The sequence below is a fragment of the Rutilus rutilus genome (genome assembly GCF_951802725.1).
Source record: "Rutilus rutilus genome assembly, chromosome: 4".
In the NCBI taxonomy this organism is placed as follows: domain Eukaryota; kingdom Metazoa; phylum Chordata; class Actinopteri; order Cypriniformes; family Leuciscidae; genus Rutilus; species Rutilus rutilus.
Window position 1 is genome coordinate 7,556,093 of NC_140212.1, and position 27,595 is coordinate 7,583,687.

At 37.9% G+C, this 27,595-nt stretch overlaps 1 protein-coding gene across 3 annotated transcripts; it reads left to right on the plus strand.

Annotated features, from left to right (window-relative positions):
- The first annotated feature begins 33 nt into the window (after positions 1 to 33).
- Positions 34 to 27,595, plus strand: ccdc136b (coiled-coil domain containing 136b). 3 transcript variants are annotated; one of them, XR_014627069.1, is made up of 10 exons: positions 34 to 187; positions 448 to 671; positions 14,460 to 14,777; positions 15,006 to 15,080; positions 17,958 to 18,254; positions 20,774 to 20,891; positions 22,259 to 22,520; positions 23,222 to 23,356; positions 25,609 to 25,674; positions 27,456 to 27,595. XR_014627069.1 is itself a non-coding variant. In XM_084406950.1 (10 exons), exons 2-9 carry the CDS (start codon positions 617 to 619, stop codon positions 25,662 to 25,664), a joined length of 1,365 nt encoding a protein of 454 aa, XP_084263076.1. In that variant the 5' UTR covers positions 34 to 187; positions 448 to 616; the 3' UTR covers positions 25,665 to 25,674; positions 27,456 to 27,595. The 3 variants fall into 3 exon arrangements, 2 of the variants coding, with proteins under 2 accessions (XP_084263076.1, XP_084263077.1); XM_084406950.1 differs by having other exon boundaries at positions 25,560 to 25,674; XM_084406951.1 differs by lacking the exon at positions 27,456 to 27,595 and having other exon boundaries at positions 25,609 to 25,758.

A 27,595-nucleotide genomic window follows, 5' to 3' on the forward strand; every position in this document is an offset into this window, starting at 1 on the left:
GCAAAAGATAAAGGGGGAGCAAGAGAGCTAGATGGAGCGGGTGAGCGAGAGAGAGAGAGAGAGAGAGGGGGAAGGAAGGAGGGAGACGAGACGAGAGGAGGGCACGCAGTAAACGACAGATAATACACAGCGAGTAACGGAGACGTAAGCTGTCAGTGTCCTGAGCTGCACACAGATCTCATTAAAGGTAAGCAGACCAATGCTTTCAGTGTGTTTGAGAGTCAGAGAATGATCATGTTGCTCAAATACCCTTGATTCTGTGCAGTGTTTCAAGCTTTGTTTTGCAAGGAGACAATAAGAAACAGAGAGAGAGAGAGGGAGAGAGAGAGAACAACACAGTTATTCAGGAAGAGCAATAAACCATCTATAAGCAGGTTAGACGGTGATGTCTGCAGTTGTTTAGAGGAATATTGAACTGATCTGTGTGTATTTGTGTGTGTGTTTCAGGATGTATCGACCGTCGCAGCACAGTGTGTGTGGAGCCTGACATTCCTCGCAGGGCTGTGTGTGTCCCTCCTGTTTTCTGACCATTATCACTGCGTGTGTTTGGACATTTCACCCCCCCCTCCAACCCCCACTCCCCCCCCACTTCCCGAGGCCTGTCGCCACGACAACCATGGACTGCGGATTGCGTCTGCCGCCCGTCATTGAGGAGGTCTTGGATCCTGCAGGTGTGTGTTTGTGTGTGATGTGTCTACAGGTGTTCATTTGTGCAACAATGCATGACATAATTATTGTTTTCTCTCCTCCTACCTCCATCTGCATTGTCTATCTGGTCTGTCATGAGGCAGAAAGTTAAAAGTTAAGAGAAACAGAGAGATAATCTAGTATGTCAGTTTCTCAGTCAAAGGTAGATAAACAACAAACCTCAGAACTCAAAAGAAATGGTTATTATGATACGATGGTTCTAATGCACTTGCTACAATGCAAAAATGACTTGTTTATCAGTATATTTGTCTTGGTTTCCCAGTAGAAATATCGGTAACCCTTTACTTAAAGCCTTTATGTATAATGCTTTATAAAGGTATTTATAATTTATGTTAATAATGCATTATATCTTTTCATAAATAATTGTAACCAAAGTTAAAATATATTTAATATATATTAATATATAATATTTGCAGATTGCTTGTTACATCTGAAACTGGCTGTTTGTCATGTGTTTTAATGCATTATACTTTCTAAAAGTGTAAGAATTAATAGATAAAGTAGTATAATGTATTATAACTGTTATTTATGATACATACAGTGCATTATAAAGTGCATTACGGCATAATATGCATTATTTATAAAGGCTTTAAGTAAAGTTTTTACAAAATATCTGAACATTCTGAAAACAAGATAAAGTTCAAAAGTAAAATATAGCAATTTATTTTCAGAGAGTGTTCTTCAGTTAAATATTGTTCTTACATCATTGGTAATTTTATTCCCTTTTTTAAAATTCTAACAAAATTTAGCTAGTATTTATGTTTAATACAGCAACAACAAAATATTTCATAATTACTATTAAATAATAATAATAATTTGCCAATGGGATAAAAAAAAAAAACTTAATTCAAGATATATTCTCTAAAAGCAAGACTTATATTAAATTTTCTTAAGAGGCAGTTTTTTTAACTGGGATAAAAATGGATTCAGATTAAAAAAGAGAGACTTTTGTACAGTATATCTATATATCTATATCTATCTATATATTTATGTCTAGAGTAATGGTTTCAAACCACAATTTGTACTTTTTGGGGAAATGAAACTTATAGTTGTCTCTGCATATTAAGAGATATAGAAAGTATTTTAACATTCAAGAAATATATACTATATAGATTTCAAACTCTCCAAAATTGCCAATTTTGACATCAGTGGTTCTCATGCTTCACGACTGACCTTGTCAACCAAGCAAGTTTGGTGCACTGTGGTCTGCTTGTGTGTGTCGGCTAGTAAATTAAGCCTGTTTTGTTTTTACACGCTGTATATTTACAGGAAAATGGATTAGCTTTGTTACCGTAAATAAAAAGTCTTTGAAGACGTGCAGCAAGGGGTTATGGGAAACCAAATACTTGCTTTCTGATATGCTGCGTGCTCACTGGGGTGTTGTTATGAAACTATTATATTTTGAGTGTTTGTGCGCATCCATTTTTTTGTGCACACTAATGCTGTAGGTTTCTCTTCGGAAAGGCTTTTATGTCTTAAAAAGCTGTTGTCTGCAGACTAGAGGGATTGTTTTAAATTGTGCCTCTGATCAAAAGCAGCGCCGAATGTGAACTTCAAAGCTTCAGTCCCAACGTCTTCATCTCCGTTAGTCCGTTCCCAAAGAACCTCGCCCCCCTGCGACAAGATGCATGAGTATTGTTTTACTTGATCTGACTTGGTATTACCCCAGTAAATTGGGATATATGTTTCTGTAGGTGGACTTGAGATAGATTGAAGGAGTTTTAGAAGCTCGTATGGTGTTCGGGGAACGAGAGAGGATCATTCTAGCACAGCACTTTCATGTCACACCACACACTTGCCTCTTATTTGCAGTACTTCCATGACAATTCCTTCTAAATGCCCTGCTGATTTAGCCAGCAGTGATGGTGCTGCCTACCTCTCCTCCATCCACCAGACGCCCACATGCTCCACATTATTCGAGTGCCACTTGCATTCCCTGTCCACCCCCGGATGATGAAAACACACGTTCTTTCTCTCACCTCCCACATTCTGGGTGCCACAGCGCCTACAAAGTTTAGGTCCAGTCAAAACCCAAAAGTTTTTGCTACCGCAGCTCATTTACTCATAGAGGCCCTTTCTCATTTCATGCTTGTTTAAGTCTTTGTCCATGCGAATTGTTCTTGAAGAGATTGAACGGTTAGAATTTCCCTGCAGCCTGTTTTTTTTTTTGTCTTTTCACACCGAAAGAGAAGTCCGTTTTTTGGACTAGTCCTTCAGTTTGTGAAATCTAAAGAATATTACACCTAAAATGCACTTACAATGGAAGTCTATGGGGCATCACATCGAGAGACACGTTAAAATACACAGTCGTGAAAGTACAGCCAGTAGACTTAAACATTATGGCCTGGTTTCATAGACAGGGCTTAGATTAAGCCAGGACTAGGCCTTAGTTAAATCAGGACATTTAAGTATCTTTTATATATGTGCCTTAAAAACATTACTGATGTGCAACTTGAGACAAAACAGTGGCACTGACTTATTTTAAGATATACCAGTGCAAGTTGCTTTCAGTTAAGACAGCTCAAACATGCATTTTAGTCTGGGACTAGGCTTAAGCCTTATCTGTGAAACCGGGCATACATGTCTTAACATGTGACTAAATACATTTTATTCTCATTAAAGTCATTAAACCTGTTACTTTTGAATTATATACAGAAAGACATTTTTTATAATGATCCACATGGATTAGCCATTCAAAATATGATTTTGGACAACTTTCCATGCAGCTCAAAAACGTTTTTACAAGCATACAGGCTGCAAAATTTGTCTTAGAAATGTCTTGTTGACATTTCTTCAAGTGCACTTATACTATACACATTTTTTGTTGTTTGTTTGTACAAACTGAAAGACGTATTGAAGTTATTTTCTGTGGTAATCGACCGCATGCTACAGCTGCACGATTAATCGTTCAAGAATCGCGATCTCGATTCAAACACCAACACGTTCTCTTTCCTAAAGTGTCAATTAAACCTTTGACAAAATCACACTGGAACTTTAAAATCTGCGGTGGCGCTGCCACTGACCCAGAAAGCAGTTGTCATGTTTAAGTATGAAACAGCTTCACAAACAATCTTTTCAACCACACAGTATACTTATTTTTGTGTTATAAAAATATTCAATATAACGGAAGTACTGGAATAAAAGTATATAGTTCAGATATAAACACTGATGTCTACGGAAGTGATGCAAAAAAGAGCAAATCACCTTTTAAAAGTAACTTGGCGCTTCAAATAATGATTGTATCAATTACATCGTTACACCACTAGGTGACGACTGTAAAAAAAAAATATTTGTCATTAAACCAATAATTAAAGAGATTCGTTCAGAAATGCTGATTCATCCAGTAATGAAACAAGTGAAGTATTTATGAGTGAGACATTGGACCCTATTTTAACGATCTAAGCGCATGGTGTAAAACACATGGCGCACGTTCACTTAGGGCGTGTCCGAATCCGCTTTTGCTAGTTTAACGACGGGAAAAATGGTCGTCGCGTCCGGCGCATGGTCTAAAAGGGTTGTCCCTGTTCTCTTAATGAGTAATGGGTGTGTTTTGGGATTTACGTGTGTTAAACCAATCAGAGTCTCATCTCCCATTCCCTTTAAATGCCAGTTGCGCTCGCGCAATGGCAGATTCGCTATTTACATGACGGAATTTGATAGTGGAAAGACCGAAGCCGCCCCCAGAGCGCAAACAGATCTGCTCGTGCACGAGGTAAAAGTGCGCAAGCAGACCATCTACGGGACAGGCCGGATTCCACCATATCTTTGTGTACACAATAATAATCTTTTACATTATAATCCTAATATTTGGCATGTTTGTGTGCTGCTGTGCGTCCCTGTGTGTTTAATAAGCAGAGTGTACGTGCTAGAGATGCGCGGATGGGCTATTATTTCATCCGCAACCGCATCACAAAAATCATCATCCGTCCGCCATCCAGCCGCACCAACGTTTTTGACCCGCCATCCGTTGATTTGTGTATACATATATTTTTCATTTGATTGGTTCAACCGCCCACCACCGCGGTTGGCGCTGCATTGCGCCGGGTGTAAGATAGGGCCCATTGAATCATTCACTCAAACCGATTTTTAGTTTAACAGATTTAAAAGACTGCAGCAATTAGACCTAACATTTTGTCAGAACCTTTAGTAAACTACATGTTATTTTGTTTAGTTGTCTGTTAAGAATCGTGATCTCTATTTGAAACAAAAAATTCGTGATTCTCAATTCATCCAGAATCGTGAAGCTCTAACCCATGCCACAAAATTGATTTATTCTGAACCAAGAATGTTCCTTCATTCTTGTTTACATGTTGCATAGGTTTACATATGTTGACCGAATGACAAAAACAAGGCATACTGCAGCTTTCCTTCCTCCAAATCTTCCTCTCCTCCTTCCTGCGGGTTTCCTCCCTCTGTTGCTCACTGACCCCATCGCAGATGTGAGGATTGGCTCTCTAGAACATTCCAGAAGAGCTGACGGCGGGAATCTCAAGGGCAATTCGAGTGAGATCATGCTTAGCAAGAAAAGTTACATGCAGAGAGAGAGAGATGGTGTACATGCGCCGCTTGTGTGAGGGCCCACACACACAGAAATAAACTTTCTCATGAAGGAGTCCACTGAGAGAAACAGCTTTGGGAGTTTCTTCTTTTGGAGTTTTAGAGATTGAACTCACTTTTCTTTCCTCCTTTTTCTCTTTCTCATCTTCGTGTTTGTGAGTTTTGTGTGCTTGTTCTCATAACATTAAATTCAGAACTAACCCATTTATTTCTCTAATCCAGAAGAGCACATTATTCTAAAGGGGAAAAAAGGCCGTTCTTCATAGTTTTCATTAAAACTTTCTCCACCTCTGAAATTACTTTTCTTTTCTAATGCAGATGTAATGCAGATGGCATGGACAGGGAAACATAATATGAACCCAGAAGATTTTTGGCTAGTTTTGGCCGTGATTGGGCTGGTTTTGTTATGCAAACCTGGCAACCCTGGTTAATGCATCGCAAATACTATTATCAATTAAAAGTAGCCTATTATAATTTGTATTCCTTGTTCTAATGTATAGTGTTTAAATGTTCATTGAATGATTGTTTTGGTGTTTGGTGTTTTTTTCCTTGCATTATATAACTCCTCAGATGACGAGATTGTGTATGTAGTTTTTACTATGCATGTTAAAGGCCCACTGATGTGCCTCGCAATGCGCAGCATTATTTAAAGTGTTGATGTAATTTCTACTTAAACAGGAAGACAGGGTGGGACATATCAAACAGCCCCTCCCCCTTTTTAAAATAGCCAATAGCATTTAGTTTATTTCGCCCAGAGCCGTTGAGCTCGGTAAAGCCGCAGTTTCCTCCTAATCTCTAACCGTTTCTCCTCGCAATCTCCTCCGTATCGTTTTAAGATACAGCATTCTGTGCAGAATTCAAATGGGTCCGATATGTTTTATGGGATGCGCCGACTTGCACATACGATCCGCTCTGAGCTGTTGTGTTTTTGGACCGGAGCTGCGATGGTTCGCGTGACACTAACGTGAAACCAGACTTCCTTCGCCCCAATGGAAAGCATAATTACACTGTCTGAATAGTTCCCTATCCATTCCCTATCCCCTATATAGTGCACTGTGTGCCATTCACCATGTAGAAAATTGTAAATGTGAAACCAATTTCAGCCGCAGCTTCAGCGTCTATTTATAATGTAGGGGGCGGGGCGCTTCAGATTTTAGAGAGCATTTGATTGGACAGAAAATCTGATGAGAAGCTGAAGTGCAGAGTGATGTCATCAAAATCACTGATCCATATTGGCGGAGGTGAGAGACGTTTTGAATGCTTATATCTTCTAAATGCGAATTTTGCTATTGTTTTGGAGCACACTACCATATAGATTCAGTAAGGCTAACATATTCATATAAAAGCCAGGAAACTTCACTTTAAGTGCAAAAAGATTCTGGTAGGAGCTGTTGGGGCTTGGGCAAGGGGGCTGTAACCATGGCAACAAGGCGAGCGCGTGTGAACTCCGGTAAACGTCATACAGCTCCTCCTTTTGCGTCTGTCAGAGTGAGAAAACCAACAATCTCGTTTTTCGGTGCCGCTTTCTCCTTGCCTTCTCCAATTTTCCTGCTTCCCACTTCCGCCCCTCCTCCCTTTTTTTTCTCTCCTCTTCTCTCATTCTACCTTTCTTCCTACCAAGCCAGGGTAGAGGCGCCGTGAATAATTCATGCCACTCCTCACTGCGCCAGAAATGTGACACGCGCACACACACACACACACACACACACATTTAAAGCACTCTAATGCTTCTGGGACCCAGTGATATCTCACTTAAACCCAACTCTCACCTTTCCTAAGCCAATTGTATGCATTTTTCCATTTGAATCTTTTATTTGAGCTTAATGGTGTTATGACACTCTGGTTTATTCTCTTGTTCTTTAAGAAAATGCGTTAGGTTTTGATGTTTTTTTCAGTGTGTTTGTAGAGAAATTAATCCTATTGGGAAGGACACGGTCAAAGTGAGCCCGCTGTTTGTACACAAGGCTTGTCTAACAGTGCTCCGCATGTGTGTGTAACGGTCAATGATGTGTGTCTGTCAAGGTTTCAGGCTGGACGGCTCTACCTCACAGCGGGCAAAAAGCTCAGATATCGTGCTAACAGGACCAGAGATAAAGAATATATTTGGTCTGTTCTAAATCTTTTATGTGTTTTCTTGTCAGACTAGGGAGAATCTTGCACCTATTAGGGAACCAAATAACTAAGAAAAATTGCAGAATCGTTCGATAAAGCTGGTTGTTCTGAAGCGTTCATATCTCTTACTATTTTGGGTCACACTTTATATTAGGTGTCCTTAACTACCATGTACCTACATAAAAAAAATAAGTACTATGTACTTTTGGTGTTTATGTTGTATTGTTGCTATTGAGGTGGGATACGGGTGAGGTTAGGGACAGGTTTGGTGGTATGGGTAGGTTTAAGGATGGGTAAGTGTAAACTCTATAGTCCGGCATAAAGTTTTTCTGAGTAGATTTATTTAAAATTGTCGACCGATATAATCCCAGAATCCCTGCTTTCTTGATTTGACTCACTCATTATGTGTGTGTGAAAGTCTGATGAGATGCTTTCTGCTGCTTTGGTAATGTCTAGGTTGTCATCACTTAATGAGAACTAATTAACAGTGTTATAATAGAGAAGAAGAGAGCAGACATATACATAATTGGAGAATACGTAATCATCCCCCACCTGTGAGGCCTCATTGATATTCCTGAAACACAAGTCTGTGCTCACGAGCGGATGCTGATTTACATCGTGTTAGTGTGTGTATTTATGTATGCGTATGGTAGGGCTATACAAGCGCTGTTTAATGCTTGTTTTTGGACTGATCGCCATGTAGGAAATGTCACTCAGCACCCTTCTCTTCTCTCTGTTCTCTCTATGTAGGCAATATGAAATCAAAATCAACCCTGTTTACTCGCTTAATAAATGCCCTTGGACTTATTGTGCGTAATTCATCAATGCACATTATTGTAATATAAAAGCCTTTTATATTTCATCAAAACTTTCTCCGTCTCTGAAATGACTCATAATTTTCCTGTCACTACAAGGCTATGTTAAAGATTATGCTGATTAATCCAGTCAGTGCTGTTTCACAGAGTAGTTCACAGAAATAGGGCACTTTGTCATTTATTTATGAAACCTCATGCCTTTCCAATCCCATATGTCGTAATGTTCTCCATGGAACACAAAAGGAGATGTTTCACAGAATGTCCTGGTTATAATACAGTGAAAGTGAATGGGGATGTGGAGCTCTAAAAATGCCACATGACTTTTCTATATTCTTTTTTATCTTAATTTTATTTGCATTTGCATAATTCGAATTGGCACGTCATGCCAGGTTTGATGTCAATGACGCCAAATTGCCATTTGTTGTCACATGCCTTGTTACTTTTTAAGATGTAATTCAATAGACACTATTCTAAAGTTTGCCATTTTCTTCACGCAGAGCTACTTTTATGGTGTTTTATTTTTTTTGAGTTCACTCAATTCAATTTTATTCATACAGGCCTAGCGTTTTTCACAATACACATTGTTTCAAAGCAACTTTACAGAAAATCATGACATTAATGTTCATAATATCTTAATATCTTCATGCCATATAGTTGCACTTAACAGATTAGAGCTGGGCAACAGTATAATTTTTTGAAACAATCAACCAGTTGAGATTTGCTAGAGTTCATCTATAACATTTCTTGTGATTTGGTGAAATATAATATCATTGCCATTGTTAAATGATGCATACAAATGACAGGGTTAACATTTTGATCATATTGCCCACCCCTAGGCAGTTTACTTGAGGAGCTAATTGCAATTCATGACATAACACATATTACATAATACCTTTAGCCCCTTAACGCACAAGTGTGACAAGGAATGAAAAAAATAAAATTAGATAATGAAAAAAAAAACTGAAAAAAATATGGAAAAGAGCAGCATGAACATTCTTCAAAACATCTTCTTTTGTGTTCCACAGAAGAAAGTAAGTGACAGTGACTGTTACAGACCCCTTTCCCCTGCATCTGTTTTTCACCAGAGCTGTCAGTTTAATAACCAACAGGCACTGTTTAGCCAGCTCAGTCTGGGTCCTTTTCGCAGAGACGTTGCTATACTTATCCTGTGGTTTACTGCAGGCTTATACGACACCAAACACCGACCGCATCACTTCCCTCAGTCAAAACCCTGCAACAAACGATCTGGGAGCTCGCTTGACTTCACGAGCAGCTGTTTAACATCGACAAGTGCGACTTTTGCTCCATTACAGAAAACTTTAGACTTTGCACAACACTGCAGTAGCCTACTTGTTTTTGGCTGATATTAACTATGGAAAAACAGCTCACTAGCTCACTGCATTGCAGTCATGCTTTAGTAATGAGGAGGAATGCAATTTAAGTAGAAAATGCCTTGCATGGTTAAGTGTGTGTGCAAGCGTCTAGTTTTGTAGGTTAGTCTTTGTGTTTTGTGAATGTATGTGTGTGGAAGGTGTTTGCTCCTTGATTTCCCAGGGGCCATTGTGACTGTGTCCATCATCTTTCCTCTTCTCAGAGCTGTGCCGAGCTTATTAATGATGTTTAGACTTTGATTTTCATTGTGGCTCACGTGATGGCGACAGACCGCATTAAATTAATCGTTTAAATATTATTTTAGGATTTGATGGATAGCTTGAGACTAAAAGGCTGAAAAGGATGTATTTGTTTTAAGGTTAGGGTCAGTGTAGTGTTACCCTGGTCTAGCACTGAGAGTGAAAGCAGCGCTATAAACAGGAAACTGATGTCACCATCTGGATTTTAGCCAGACACGGGCTGAACATGGACTGAAAGTGTTTGTGAAATGTTAGGCCAAACCCCCTGAAAGAAGAGATGGAGTGGTGACCCCCTGTTACATATAAAATTAAATTGAGTGTTGCATTGTAAACCGGGCCTATGATAACATGCATATGAGACTATAATAATGTATTTACATGCTGCTTTTATGATGAAAAAGCATTTAAATAATAATTATTCATGTACACGGTCATAAACTTGTTACATTCGAAATGAATGAATAATTTTTTTTTTTTTTGAATTAATGAATTTTTTTTTTTTATAATTTTTTTTTATAATTTTTTTTTATATGACCCCTGCAGTTTTGCTCTGACCCCTGAAATATTTTTCTGTCTCATAAACAGTTGCAAATGCATATAGTTGTACTTGCCCCTCCCTCATTGAGATCATACCACTCTGATTGGCTGTTTGACAGTATTGATAGTATGATTGATATTTCAGTATTTGAGATACCATAATCAAAAATACTTATGTTTAAAAAAAAAAAACAATAAAAAGAAGGGAGAGAATGAAAGTGAATAAAAAGGAATAGCGTAAGACTACTGAATATATCGTTTTTGACTGATGTTGTTTTTGTTATGAAAACTGCATCAATCAATCACACATCATCAACATCAAATAGCAATAATTACACTGGATTTCTGCCAGTGCCACAGGCTGATCCCAAAGCTATGCTTGTGATTGGAATGAAATTAATTCTCTGAGCTCATGAGAACTAGACGAGAGCTATATTTGTGTTTGTGTGTGTCACGATCGTGATGGAACTCTTTGCACATCAACATTTAATGCCACTCATGATATTAGGATTTACCTAATATGGCCTTCCGGTCATGGTCTGAAATGAAATTGTTTAGTTTTGATTGTTATCTCCAAAGCACCAAGTGCTCATTTTCAAATTAATTGTGTCAGTTGTTTTGTAAGTGAATGTCAGAGTCTCATTTTAATGGCATTTATCTCATCTATTTATTGCAACGGCAGAAAGCATCATGAAATTATAATCGGCAAAATGACAAAAAATATTTTTGCATTCACTTAAACTATTCTAACTATGTCTATTAGAACAAAGAGGCCTATTCTTGGGCTGTTTCCATTAGGAATCATTATGCACAAGTGAAAATCACAAGAATCTGAGTTCAACAGGAAGTGAGGCCTCTGCTCTGTCAGGCACATATGGAGCATGAAGAGAAAATAGGTTCAGTCCACATGTGTTTTGCGTTCTTAGTGTTAGTTTGTGCTATTTAGTATGAAGTTGAATGTACTTTTGTGATGCAGTATACAGTTAAATGTGTCATGTATTTATACAATTTTAATATAATTAAAAAATAATTATAATATAACGATTATAAAGCCAAGGTTTCTTACACAAAATCACTTGTTTTATCATTTTAAATAATTATATTTTTTAATATATATAATTTAGTTTTATGACCATATTCCAACTTCAGCGATCGAAATTTCATTATATAACCCCTTTAAATTTTAAAACGGGATATATATATATGTTCAGAGAGAGAGATCAAAGATCATAGACTGACTGCACTACTTTGTACTTGTTATTTAGAAAACCACAGAGGCTACTGTTGTGTAACTACATGGCCTTATCCGTCCTTAGGGATGCTTCATGATTGCGATTTGTGTTACCTATCCAGTGATGTATCCGGATGTCTGTGTGCATGTAAAAGTAATTTTCTGTCCCCACAGAATAATTCATAGCTCAGATACACTGGAGAAAGCTGATTTGGTGCTATCAAAGCTGCCTGTAATCCTGTGAGCTCAAGACCCTGCTTGTGCTGCTGCTTCAGCCTGTGTGTGCGTGTGTGTGTGTGTGTGTGTGTGTGTGTGTGTGTGCATGTGTGCGTGTGTGTGTGTATGAGCGAGTTTCCTCACTGGTTCATTATTATTTGATAGATGTTTGAAAGACTTTAATCTGCCAAGCATGATCAATAATACAGTACTGGGCTCATTATAGTGGGATAAATATCATTCAGGAAGAGAGAGGGAAATGAGAGAAAACCAACCAAAGGAAAAGAGAAATAGAGAGTGAATGAGAGAAAGAAAGTCTGAGGAATGGAGGGGGAGGAGTTGCTGGCAAGACAATTCATTTTCCGCACCGACAGATTCCGTTAATCCCACAAAGACATCTGATCTAAGAGGATCAGAGAGATGAATCGTCTAGTCAGGTCTGGCGTGGCCGACTGTCTCCCGTGTCCTGTGTGTGGACTTCAGATTGTTTGTTCACATTGAGTTTGTCAAAGCAAATCCACACATCACATGTCATACCAAAATGCGTTTTGCGTATACAATATGTCACGATCAAATCTTGATTTCAGGACATGTTATTAATGTTTTGTTCAAGTCATCAACAGTGCCAGATAGTTGTAGAATCAGTCATATATCCGATTCCTCACACACACAGCCCTTGTGGGGCATTGAATAGAGCTAGAGGGAGATTGTAAGAGAGATTAAGTGTGTGTGTATTGCCTCACCAATGGCCTGGCTCTCTTGAGTTCAGAGGTCAGAAGGCAAGTGAGAGAAACCTAGAGTAAGGCTGGAGTTATAGATCAGCCTGGAGGAGGAAGAGAGAGAGACGGCGTTTAGAATGAGGTGATAGAGATTTAGGAAGAGAGGAACAGGTGAGCGTTGAAAAGAGGGATGGACCCGAGAAAGAGCAGGAGGATCATTTAGGATAACGCGAATGAAAATAAGGTGATGTGAATGGTAAGAAAAGCGAGGGAGGAAATGAGTGTGTGAGAAATGGAAGAGAAGAAAGGGAGAGAAGAGGAGGACAGAAGGGCTATTTTTAACCATCTGGCTCCTTAGTTCGGTGGGTGATTAGCACAGACTAGAGCGGAGAGCGACAGCAGGAGGAGATCTGCTGCTCACTTTACATGGGGAGGTTTGTCACAAATCGTTAATGTCTTATAAATATAAGTAATTCATAAAATATTTATTTCATTATTATTATTATGCTATACCTACTAAAAAAAACAGGATTGGCTATTAAAACAGTTTTTGTGGAAATTGTGTTACTTTTTTTTTCAGGATTCTTTGATGAATAGAAAGTTTAATGAACAGCATTTATTAAATTTATTTATTAAATTTATTAAAGCATTAATTATTTTGTAACAAATGTCTACACCATCACTTTTGATCAATTTGTTGCATCCTTGATGAATAAAAGAATTTCTTTCTTTCTTTCTTTCTTTCTTTCTTTCTTTCTTTCTTTCTTTCTTTCTTTCTTTCTTTCTTTCTTTCTTTCTTTCTTTCTTTCTTTCTTTCTTTCTTTCTTTCTTTCTTTCTTTCCTTTGTGTGTACCCACTCCTGCCACTAGAGGGCTCTTTGGCTCTCTCACACTTTGAAAGGGCCACTGCTGCTGCAGGCTGTGATTTCTTCTCAGGACTGTGTGTGTGTTTTGTGTTTGTGAACAGACAACAGGTGAAGGCAGAGGGGCGATTCATGGCCTAAATCCTTAATATAGCACACATTCCTCTAGCGCTGAGGCACTTTTGGCCCTGGTTGGGTGTTTAGATTGCTTGAGGGGGGTCTGGAGGTCTGTTGGGGGCAGAGAGAGATGAGAGTCGGGGGCCAGCAGGTGATGAAGGGCTTCCTTAGATGAAGGTGGTGGACTGGATTGATTTAGTAAGTCCCCACCAGAGATGACAGGTGGAGGTTGGGGGTGGGGGTCTGGGACATGCATAGCTGCACATCTCCAAATGTGCATGTCATCAAGGGAGCTTTTAAATGTCATTTTACTGGATGAGCAAATAATTATTAACGCAGAGAGGTTTTGGATTATTGTGGGTTCAGCACAAGGTAAACTCAATCAACATAATTTTGGGCATAATGGTGATTACAAGAAGTTCTGGGTCACGTTGATTGAGGATCTTCCAATGGAAATCTGTAAATGTTTTACATACCCAATGTTTCAATAGTTATAACACAAGACGTGAACAATCTGTGTATATTAAGTAGATTTTAGTGTAAAAAACAACAAAAAACACGGACTTATCTAATTTTACACATTTGTCGCCATGACAATGTAATGCTGGAAAACCCTAAACGGTTGTAAAAATGTATTTAAACAGCTTTACAGCTGAAATAATACATGTTTTAACAAAAGTACTTTTGTAATATTAAAAGCTTCACATTTTTGTCTTTATATCCTTAAAAAATCTGCCCCATTCACTTCAATTGTAAGTGCCTCACTATAACCATGTTTTTATTATTATTTGTATTTAATTTTTTTTTATTTAATCTGAGGAAAAATATACTGTGATACTGTTTATTCAACCGTCATATATATATATATATATGACTGTGGAATACAATTTAAAACGACCATTTAGAATCAAGTATTACATATGATCAACTGATTGATTTCTTTTTCTGTCTCAGACGATGTGTGTGACTTGAAAGTGGAGCGGCCGGGTATAGGCAGTGAAATGACGGCCAAAGAGCGAGGGTCACTGGAGGAGAATGAGGAGAGAGACCTGGAGGAGGTGGAGGCCGGAAATGGAGAGAAGGGGCAGGAGGATGAGCCGGAGAAGAAGGAGGTGAAGGAGGAGACAGCAGACGAGGAGGAGGAGCGAAGAGGAGTGGATGAGGAAGATGAGCTGGAGGTGCTGAGGTCACAGGTGGTGCAGCTGCTTTTGGAGCTGGAGGAGACCAGAGAGGTGTCCCAACGACACGAGGAGAGCTACAACGAGCTGCAGGGTGCGTATGCTAATAAAAGCCGTTTTAAGGTGTGACATCATCACCTGGAGTACCCGCTCTGAGCATGTCCAGCTGTCATTGTCCGCCTGTTTCTCGAGTCATGTCTTCACACGAACATTCTTGGCTTGTTAATATTGTCAGATGCCAGAAATAAATTACTTATTACTCATTTCCAATGTCTCTCTAGAGATTTCCCTCTTCTTTTAATGTCATTCTTTGGCTTTCTAGGTCTTTTGGAGGAAGAGCGTCTGGCAAGCGCCCACCAGGCCGAGACCTTCACGAGACAGATCCAGAGACTTCAAGGTGAACAGAAACGCACTTACAAACAGAAACAAATGTGTATTCATCTTTAAATGCAGTGCTAATAACTGCTCTATTAACTGCTAATAAATAAAATTAACTTAGAATATGACAGATAAATTTTTTTTTTTTTTTTCAGTCATCAAGCAGCTTTAATATCCTCTTACATTTGACATATTGAATAATAGCTGTGTCCAGTGCTAGTGAATAAACATTCTTGATTTATCTAGCTGTTTTATAATTTTATCAAGACCACTGATGATTTGAAGAGGCCATTTACATATTCATGTTTTTGTACTGTGTTAAAAATAGAAAACATTGGCGATGTTTGGAAATATAATACTCTTACTATATGTATAACCTGCAGACTTTTTGTATGCGTTAAATACCCAAATAACATTAGACACAAGTCACAATAGACAGTATAGTACTTTATACCACAATGCAATGTGCTTGACCTTGAAAACAATTGACACGATCATTGATTAGTTGGAAACTTTGATTATTTTATTTTATTTTTCAAATTTTGTTTTATCATGTTATCTTATTTAATTTATTGTGTCATCTCATCTTATTTTATTTTTTGTTTATTTTATTTTTTTATTTATTGTGTAATTTTTAATCATGCAATCTTATTTTTTTTTTTATTTTTATTTTTTTTTTAAAGTTTTTATTACAGTAATTGCAACATTTCCTTACATTAGGATGGTACCTGAAAACTTAGAACAAACATTCAAACAATTATTTATTTTGGCTGAAAAAAAACAAACATATATATAAAAAAATAAAAACATAAAAATAGTAATAATAATAATAAATAAATAAATAAATATAAATAATAATAATAATAAAAAACACAGAAGAACAGGCATTCAACAATTGGTTATTTCTGAAAAAAAAAAAAAAAAAAAAGCGAAACAGTCTCAGATTTTGTTCAGATATTACAGTATCAAGTAGCAATCTTATTTCATTTATCATGCAATATTTATTTTAAATCGTTATTTTATTTTATTCATGTCATCTTATTTCATTTGTGTCATTTATTATATTTTATTTGACATTTTTGTGTTGCAGAAATGATAATTGGACACGTCACTCTAAATTTGACAGTGTAGCATACTACTGTTTAAAATGTTCCCATGTTCCCATGACATCCTGTTCCCATTTGTTTGGTCGACTGCTACTTGGGGTGCGAGTGTTTGAGCAGTGGAGAGATGGGAGAAGCAGAGGTGATGTAAATGTTGTTCTCTTCCCCAGTGACTCACTTTCACTCTCTCAGTGGCTGTGCTGTAATTAAATGAAATGAACTGTGAGGATGCAAAGTAAACCAGCGTTTGCAGAAGTGCATGGGCTATGCCAAGATACCAACATGAGTAATGCAATTACAGATATGAATAACATAACACACATCTGCCAGAATAAGATTCACACACTGTATAACGGAGAAACAGTTTTTCCGGTTTAATCACAGCCTGTGTTTTTTTTTTTTTCTGTCCGTATTCCCGCCTTGCAAGAAAGAGACTGATTATAGTTTTTCAAAAAAGCCCCTGCAGACTCAAATTCATGCTTTGTGTGGTTAGTTTGAGAGGTTTTGACATTTTTTGCTACTCAACAACAGGACATGCAGAGTGATTGCTGTAATGAGACGTGAAATGAAGGCATATTTTTCACTTCAGATGTGCTTGTTTTCCAGTAAAGTAGCTGATTATAGACCTCATATGGTCTTGGTGCCCTTAAAGGTGCTCTAAGCGATGTTGGGTGACGTCACTCACTTCTTGTTGACGTTCAAAGTATTGTCAAACAAAACGGAGGCTAGCTCGACCCTCCCTCTTCCTCATCCCATCCCCTCCCCCTACATCAGCATCTCAAAATTCAAGAGAATATAATTCTAACGTTTGTCGTTGTCAAGGACATCTCTCGTCTAGCTAACGTCCCTCTTCATGCTTCTCTCTCCTCCACTCCCCACACCCCCAAATTATTCTTGTCGGTTATTGGCTGGAACACTGTTTGTTATGTTTCGTGGTCCAGGCTGGGCCAGTTTGTTTTTCTTGCCGTTTGTGGAGCCTGGGCTGTCTACAGAGACCGCGTGTTTTTACAGTGTGTTCAGGGGACAGGCAGCTAGACAAAAAAATGTTTCAGCCTAAAAAATGTGTGACATCGCTTAGAGCACCTTTAAGAGGTTCATATATAAATGTTACATGGATTTTAGTATTTGATAGCTCACATATATTCAGAAATAGCACAATACTCCTTCTATTTCTGCAGTATATACTATGTATGATGTGCATAGTATCCATACTTTCTGTGTACACTAAATATCTAGATGACCCACAATATTAAGTATTTGAATTAGATTTAATTTTTATATTTTTAAACATAAATGTTTATATAGTTTACATATTTCTATATAGCAGTAATTTATTTTATTTTTAGTCATTTTAGTACTTTATTTTAGTTAGTTGCCAAGGCAACATTTATAATTTTCATTTGTTTAATTTTTTTATTTGATTTCAGCTTTATTTCAATTTCCAAAAACTATTTTTAATAGTTTTAATTTTAGTTAACAATAAAAACACTGCAGGAGTTAGAGATAGTTTTACACAAATGTAGATTAGAAATAAATGTTATTTTATTAATTGTGCTTTTTTTTTAAAACATTTCCAAGATAATAACTGGACACCACATGCTGAAATAAAACATTCAATGTGGTGATGCCATGTGACAACAATGTAGCACTGTTTAAAATGTGTATTGTTGCATACTGCATACTGTTTCACTTACTATTGAAAAAAAATAGTAAGCAGTATAAAAGGCAATATACTTTTTATAACCCAATTTTCGGTTGAAAAATGTTGTTCTGTCCCGACTTGTGACCCACAGGCCAGCTGCGCTCGGTGCAGGAGGAGCTGGACAGCCTTGAGGAGGAGAAGGCCAGCGAGCTGTGGGAGGCTCAAGAGGAGCTGCGTGTGGCGCAGGAGGAAGTGCAGGAGCTTCAGCAGGCGGCCGAGGAGGCGGCGGCCGAGCGGGAGAATGACATCGCCCTGCTGCAGGAGGAACTGTGCCGTGTGCGTGCCGAGTTGGAGCGTCTGCGCGGCACCACGCAGGAGTACGAGCTGGAGCTGACCACGCTGCGGGCCGAAATCAGCATGAAGAACCAGCGTAGAGCAGGAGGAGAAGGTCTGATTCCCACCACACTACAAGCTCAAACTATAGGGATATCTCTAAAAAGACCAGTTTATACCAGCTTCAAGCCTAGTTGATACTGGTTAGCGCTGGTTTGGTGCTGGTCTGGCTGGTGGATCAGCAAAATAAGCCAGCTTGAGCTTTCGGATGCAACTGGTTGGACAGGGATATTCTGTTAAAGTCAACATGAAATGGAAGTTGTGATAGCCTTTTCTTCACTATTGGCTTCTCAAACAAGAAAAAATGTAGGGCGGGACTTTATTCAGTCAATTGATTGGATTGTTGGTTCGTGTGATTGTGACAGGTTGTCCCGCACTCGTGATGAAAAATACTTAAATTAAAAATGTAAATGCTGCCTTGAATATGAAGTAGTGCAATAAAACTATTGGAAAAATGGAAAAATAAATTAAAACTATGTAGAAATAAATGATAAAGTAAAGATAAAATACAATAAAATAAAGATAAAATAAAGCTGAAATAAAATATAAATGTTAGACGAAAAACTTGAACTTAAAATACTTACCGTAAAGTGTAAAGGAACATTAAAAATGTTGCCTTGAAGTACAATAAAACTAAAACTGAAATACTGAAACATAACTGAACAATTAATTAAAGCTATGTAGAAATATATATAAAAATATAAAAACAAAAGCTAATTCAGAATATTAATAAAAACTATAATAGTATATAAATAATACTAAAATAACACTGGGCTTAATAAACATACTAAATAATACCTTAATTAAAATGTTAAAACTCAAAAATGTTTATGTGAGGATTAAGTGATATCTCAATATAAACATATTAGAAGTCAGACATGAAAAGTTAAATCTTCTGTTCTCACAACTCTATGGAGTCACTTTTTCCAGACCTCATCTGTGTTTTTGTGCATTAGCCAGCTGAGATTTCTCCAGCAAGACTTTTCTTTATATCACATAACCTCATTGCAGCTTTATAAATGGCAGATGCTGATAGCAAATAAACCCTGTTGTGTGATTCAGACATTTTATCAACTTTCTTCCCCATTGCCAATGCTCTGATATTACCCAGTATGCATTGCCACTGACAAATGTGATTGTATTACAGGTTCTTTCAAGGTCTAAGTGTCTGTTTGACATTCTGACAGAGTGCAGGACCTCCGCTGAGCCCCATTTGTCCGGTGTTGATGTCTTTCTCTGCCTCTAAGGGCGCTGGGGCTGCTTTCTGCTCCCATGATGCTGTTAGAAGTTTACTATATTAAGATCTGAAATAAAAACAACATACCAGCGATTGCTGGTGGGACTGTGGGGTTAGACACCCTGATCGCAAAACAGTGTTGAACACGAACACATCAGAGCCTGTGATTGAGGCATTCATGTTAACTCTGATCTGAGGTCAGATGCAGCAGAGGCGAAGTTGTTTATCAGTACATGCGCTCCTGATGGTTATTTACACCACGTACACACTCAGGCCTGGCAGAGACAGAGTGCAGATGCGTGTGAGTTGTTTTTACAAGTGAGATTCCTTCTAGATTAGAGACTATGCTATCGGGGGTTGAACGTTGCACCATGGGGGATATGCAAGGCAAACATGACTCTTGATTGACAGGTCAGACTGCTGCAGAGGGAAGAGAGGGTGGAATTGGTTGTTTCCATGGAGACTAGTTACAGGGTTCAGTGTGCATTTACAGCTGTCTGGTCATAGACATGTAGCCTTCGTATTGCTTGCAGTTTGGCCCTTAGGACAGTGATTATGTGTGTTCCAAGTGTCATACTATTATACTTCTGATACTATTTTTTATGTAGTATGCAGCATGTATACTGGGTAAAGTAAATATTTTTAGGCATGGAATATCTTAATATAAATATATATTTTAAATGTGTCGTTTGCAAGCAGAGAACACTGCATGGAATACTGTATCCCACAATGCAATGCACCCAACCTTCCATTTTAAGTGAAACAGAAGCAATATCGATCTCCTTCTTGAGTCACAATTTGATTGTACTGCTAAAAATGTAGAAATGTAGAGAATATACATGATGACTTAACACCACTCACTTTAGTTGCTATTTAACGAAGGTCATGTGACATCAATGGATTGTAGAAAATAATAGTTTGAAGTGGTTATCATTATGCAGATTAGCATTTTAAGGTTTGGGGTCAGTAAACATTTTTTTCCTTAAATTTATACATTTATTCAGCAAGGATGCATTAAATGTAAAAAACATGGTTTCCACAAAAATATTAAGCAGCACAACTTCTTTCTGAAGGATCATGTGACACTGAAGACTGGAGTAATGACTGCTGAAAATTCAGCTTTGCCATCACAGAAAGAAACAACATTTTAAAATAAATTCAAATAGAAAACATACTGTACTGCATACTGCAATAAGTAGTATAAGTAGTATTGCAGTATTTCATTTTGAACATACATTTATAATTGCAGAAATAGTAAGAGTAGTATGCTAACATTCTGAATTCAGTGTTTCACCCCATTCTGCTTTGACATCTGTTCTCGTGTTGTAATGGGACAGGTGACGTGGACCAACTGCTTGAGGAGTGTCGCTCCTTGAAGGACGAGTGTCAGACTCTGAAGAATGGCAACATGCAGCTCTCTGAGAAACTGGAGATGCTGGAGCAGCAGCGAGCCAGGTGATTGGCCACAGGGCCTGTCAGTCACACACAAACTAGATAAATCAGCCAGTGAGCATCGCGAGCGGTCTCTGTTAATAAGGCTGGTGTGACCGATGAAGCATTCAGCCATAATCTGTCTCAGTGGACACTCTCACTAAAACTATTTAGCAGCTATGAAAGTGTTTCACAGCAACATGAAGCATTAATGACTGTGTATTTCATCTAATCCAAATGTACTGGCTGTGAGATGAGCCACAGCTATTTTAAAGGGATACTCCACTTTTTTTGGAAATAGGCTCATTTTACAACTCCCCCAGAGTTAAACAGTTGAGTTTTACCGTTTTCGAATCCATTGAGCCGAACTCCGGGTCTGGCGGTACCACTTTTAGCATAGCTTAGCATAGATCATTGAATCGGACAAATTCAGGGTCCGAAAATTTGCAGCGCCTGAAAATAGGTCTAATAGGTTAGACAAACTTAGTCCCGGTCACGTTGGAAGTTACTGAGCTGGGGACTATTTTCAGGCGCTGCGTCATATCATTACGCCTGCTGCACTCATGGTACGGCAGCAAAGTTTCTTGATTATTACGCAGGAATGAGAGTATAGTTCCTAGCCATATCAGCCTAGAAAATCGCAACTTTACATTTTCCGTCGGTCTTAGTACACGATGTAACTACAGAAGAGTCAAGTTTTAAATAGGAAAAATATCGAAACTCTTTGGTCATTTTTTTGAGAGAGATGCTAATGGTCCTGTCCGATTCAATGATCTATGCTAAGCTATGCTAAAAGTGGTACTGCCAGACCCGGAGATCAGCTGAATGGATTCGAAAACGGTAAAACTCAACTCTTTAACTCTGGGGGAGTTGTAAAATGAGCCTATTTCCAAAAAAAGTGGAGTATCCCTGGAACATCTTATCTGATTTTTTTTAAACTAATGCTACTGTAAATATACAGTACCATCATGTTTTTCAAACTAGTGCTAGATGTTTCAGCTCAAAAGAATAAGTTCTCTCCGATGTGAGAACAGCTGATTATAAACATTTTAAAGTTTTGAAAAATTTAAATATCATAAGTTGTCTGATTTGAGTTCTGGCCAAACACACATTTCAGCACCACAATTTTTCAAATGTTCTAATTAATGGATTTGTTTTATGTATTTTGATTTTGAATAAATAAGTATGAAAAGGATTTGATGATGATTATGAGTATACACACCCACACACACATTCACACTCAGTCACAATATAAAGCTAATCTGAAAAAGTGCAGCAGGAGCTCACAAGTTCAAGTACATTAGTAATAAAAAAAAAAATGCACCACCGCTTGTACATCTATCTATAATAAATGTCCTGAACGTTTCCTTTTCCCATTTCTATCCTGACAGCTCAGCTGATTCATGCCTGGCCCTGGAACCAGAGCAGAACGATGGAGAAAATGACACAGAAAAGGAGGTGAAGGCTGAGGGATTTGTCAGCACATTGGAGGTAGAAGGTGGAAACTGGGTGGACGCTTATACCCAGAAGAACATCTCGTTTGAGGGGAAGCCCGTCACCCCGACAGGCAGGAGTGGAGGCTTCTCAGAGGTGTTTTCCCTCCGAGACCAGCTGAAACAGGCCGAGGAGAGAGCATCACAGGTCCAGAGAGAGGTACCATGCCCACTTGGCAAAACAACAGAAGCTTGAACTTTAGAGAGTGCATTTTCTATTTTAAACCTTATTGTATCATTTTTAGTTAATGTTGTACAAAATAACCACCTGTCAATTTTCACATTGCTGATAGATAAAATCAAGAATTGTGCTTTGTGAACAGTTTTCATGTTAACTTTACTTTCTTATTGATCTGTATTACATAAGAGTCTGGTCCAAAAAGAGACATTATATGTTCAATTTATATATATATATATATATATATATATATATATACAGTACACACACACACACACACACACACACACACAGTATATATAATTTGTGATGATATTATCTAATATTTTTTAAAAAAATCATTTTTTTATTAATTTATGACAAAAAATACTATTAAAAATATTTTCCACTCTCAGTATGGGGTAAATTTAGTCATGAAAATGAACCCATCTGTCGTGGTATTAATTTGTTATTTTACTTTCAGTGGTTCAACAGCATGACTGAAATATTGCTGAATATATCCTGACAGTGTGACAACAAAAATTTGATTCGTCTGTCCACTATCGAATAATGAAATGATTAATCAAAGGTTTTTAATTGACTTCTTTTTGCCACACAAGCTAAAACTCTCCCCTGCCACTGAATCTATTCACTTATCCTGTATTATTTGTTATTTCTCTATATCTCTCCCTTTCATCTTTCAGTGTGAGGGAATAAAAGGAGAGCTTGTGGAACTGCAGGGGCTGTACGAGAGCAGCCAGAGGGAGAGGGCGGAGCTAGAGGCGGAGCTACAGCGCTGTAGGGCGGAGCTTGACCGGCTGGCTGGGAGGAAGGCTCAGGTGAGGGGTCATAAAGGGGCATCAATCAAAACACACTACTTTCTTCCCAAAGGTTTTGGAATTTGTGGACTTCCGTGGGGGAAAAATGTGACCTCAAATAACTCACTGTACTGTACACATGCTGAAAACAAACAGACATTACTCACACAGCAAGTAGGGCGAGATATTATCAACAGAATGACACCATGACTCCATCGATCTACATGTTTGTCAGCGTTTGAAAATGCTCTGTACATGACTAACGTTTTGCATGTGGGGTCAACCACCGCTAAAGTGACTGTCTGTCCAACAGCAGCACCTGTCTTTCAAAGCGCATCCTGTCTAACTAAACCACTCCGCCATTTTCGGTCGAGTATGTTTGTTTCACTTTGGGTTGCTTTTTGCCCTGTCACACACATTGATTCTGGGCTGCGTGTGTTTTCACATCTTGTGTTTGTCAAACCTCTAGCAGCTAATGTGTTTTGTTAGTTTTGTTGATCCACTGTAGCATATCAAGCTTTTGTGTGTGTACAATGTGCACTGACATAGAGGTCTTTCTAACCCCTGTACTGTCTAACAACAAGGTCTTAGAACCCAAGCCACAGAAATCCGAATTAATTCAGATTTTTTCCTATCAAAGAGTCTGTCCAGTCTGAGTACCGTGTCCCATGTCAATCATCCGTCCTCCATGGTTGTACTTTAATTGTGTGGTTAACCCCTCACTCACACTGTTCTGCCGCCTTCGAATGGAGCTCTGTCAACAGAATCTGTCACATGTTAGCGAATATCAAAATCACAGCTTCCAGAAGAAAAAAAATCCCATTTAGTTTAATCAATCAGAAAAATCACTGAATCAGAAATCATGCAAATTAGCATTTTTGAATGACGTAATGTCGTCCTTTATTCTCAAACTACTTCAACATGTGCACATATTTTGATATTTTGCAATGCTGTTTTTGCTATAAATATTAAAATATGTTTTTATATCCTCAATGACTAAAAGTCAGCAGTTTTATATGATGCAACGACATTTCAGCAGCTGATACAGTAAACGCTTTCATGATAATGCATTTGAACTGTGTCAGCGCTATTCATGTCAGCAGTGTGAACACACTTCACCGTGACAAAAATGATGCTAGACTACTAATATGTAAAATTTGTTCAGCTGAACAACTGATAAGCATCTTTTGGCAGATTTATCACATGTGAACACAACACCCTAAACAGCATACCGAGTTTAGTTACCCAATTGACCTAATTTAATGACCAAAAACGGTTTTGGTTTTGGTTTTTGGCAATGAAAACTTTATACTTGGTTTTGGTAAAAAAATTATTTCTGGTTCATTCCCTCTATAAGAGTAAACACAGTCCTACACCTTTCTCTTTTTTTGTATTGTATTGTTTTGTACTGGTTGTTCTGTCCTTCCCTTTGCAAAAACACTTACAATGTAAGACTATGTGGGAAAAGTACAACACTTTCTCCCAACTTGTCTTTACAAGCTGAAGGATGAATCCAAAATGATTTTTCCATGGTATTTTCTTACACCTCAGATGCTGTTGACAGATTTATCCCGGTACTCTGGTTTAATAGAGTGGGCTGGCTGTGCAGTGTGGGCAAGGATCTTTAAATGCCAAGATGGCAACCTTGGCTCTGTGTTCATCAGCCGGAGGGTCAAAACGAGCACAAGGTTTCCATTTTGTGTTTAACCATCTTTGCTGTGTATCTAATCTCGGTGTATTTTCCTGTCTCCCTGCTCCCCCGTGGTCCTTCATTGCTTCGTTCTGTTGCTTTCTGACCACTGAACGCTTACATAAACATACCATAAACACCCATATGCTCACAACACACAATGCACTATATCAAATTCCAAACAAATTTGATGATTCCTGATAAACTGCTGGCATCTATCTATCTATCTATCTATCTATCTATCTATCTATCTATCTATCTATCTATCTATCTATCTATCTATCTATCTATCGATCTGGTTGTTTTCTCCCTTTCATCCTCACACTCTTCATTCTTTCTCTCTGTATTACTTTGATTTGATTTGATTTGATTGTTTTCCATGTTTTATTTACCTGTGATTTCACATGTGCACAAACCTCCCATGTGTAATCATTTTCTTTATTTTGAGTGTGTCATTTTTTTTCTTTTGTTTCTCTCACCACCTCTTCCTCCTCTTCTCCTCTCCATCCCTGCACCCCCTGTGTTTTTCCTCAGAGCTCCACTCCTTCGTCTGAGTGCCCTATTCTCTCCATACCCTTCATAGGAATGGTTGTAATAATGGGCCTGATATGGTGCTGCTGGAAGGAGCTCTTGTCCTAAAGGGGGAAAGGTATGGCTTTGCCTTTTCTTTCTCTAAGAGTCCAGAGATGAGCCTTTTTGTCCCTCCTGTATTGTGAAACTCATCTTTATCCTGGTCAAAATATCACTTTTTATAAGCCCTAATTAATGGTCATAACTGTCATGCTAAACAAGCCTGTTTGCCCATTGGACACAGTGCCTGATTCTTTACGAGGGCCTTTTATGGATGTGCACATTGTTTCACAACCGCAGTTTTCCATTTAACTAGTCTGAAAGGAAAACTTGCGTTTAAATGGACATGTAAATCTCAACTTTGCAGGACAAAACTTATTTATGAACAAAGTGGATTGAGGAAGGCTAATGTTAGTTAAACAATTTTTCATTAGTATGTATTAGTCTTAGACTTATAGAGCAATTCCTGTCAACAGAAGATTATTTCTTTTCTATTTCCCAAACATCTTTACTGGACAGAAAATTATATTATCCAGTTGCTTTACTGAAAACACTTCCCTAAACACATTTACAACTCTCTTTAGGATGGAGCATGTTAAAAAATGGATCAGTTCTTTGAGCAAAATGAATCCTAGAAAATTGCATCAAAACATCCTGCACCCAAAGGATATTGACATGATTCTTAGAACATTGCCAAATTAGTGTGCTTTTGTAGTAGAGACGAATTTTTGCATCATAGACACACTGCATTTCTTATGCTTTTGGCACCATCAAAAATCAGATCGCATGAAGTCATATTCAGGCATCCTCTGAGATTTACGAGCGTTATTATCCCAGCCAAACGCATGACACTCCTCTGATTTCAACAGTTCTGCTGCCCAGCAGGACCGACCGAAGCCACACGCACACACACTTACACAGTTCCTTGATTCAGCTGGACAGTCATGTGGTTTCCACTGCCAATTTCACAACGCCAGATGGAGAGAGAGCAATAGAGAATGTAAAAGAGAACGTGTGTGTGACAGTGATTGGAGTATTTACTGGGTCATTGCTCTTGGCTTTGTATCTCTCCACATTTCTGGATGGGTATATTTAGCTCTCATATCCAGCGCTATAACAGAAGATGACTAGGAATAAACAACGAGTCCTCAGAAGGTTCATTAAAACCAGATCAGTTCTGTGGCCTCAGTCACTGAATTCTAGCCAGAGAAAAATTGTGTCCCGGCTCTGGTTTGTGCAGTTTCATCGACACTGGTGAGTGTTTTGCTTTCGGTGGACGCCTAGATGAAAAATGTCTTGAACACCAAAGCCTGTTTGTTAGAAAAAATATATGGATTTTAAAGTTAAAGAAAGTTGGAAGAGAAGGATTTGAATTGTGATTTAATTTTAAATGTGTATATAATAATACAAAATTGATACCGTATCGTTTATTAGCCAATATTATTATTTTTACTTAGACAAAATATATTATAAAATTATATATAATGTGTATATAAAAAGTATAACATTTATAATATTATCATTAATTAAACAATAATTTTTAATTGTCATAAATATATATATTTTTTTAATTCAATGTTTTATATATATATATATATATATATATATATATATATATATATATATTCATATCAAATCTAAATCATATCAAATCCAAATTATGTCATTAAAATAGCAAAATATATATGGTCAATAACCGTTAAATGGCCAAAAGCTACATTTTTACTACAATTATAGTAATATTAAAGAAGAAGAATTAAGAGTAATGAAGAATCGTAGGACAAAAATATCAACTATTTAAATATGACCTCTCTTGACCTTTACCCTCTGATGTCATTCTTTTCCTCTCACTGACCTCAGGATAACGAGGGAGACTGGAACCTGGTGATGCTTGTTGCTGTGGCCGCAGCAGCAGTTCTACTCATTCCCAGTTTCACCAGAGCTCTGGCCTGAGGGCTGGACAGGAAGTGACCTCATCATCTCACTCTGCCCATGGTACA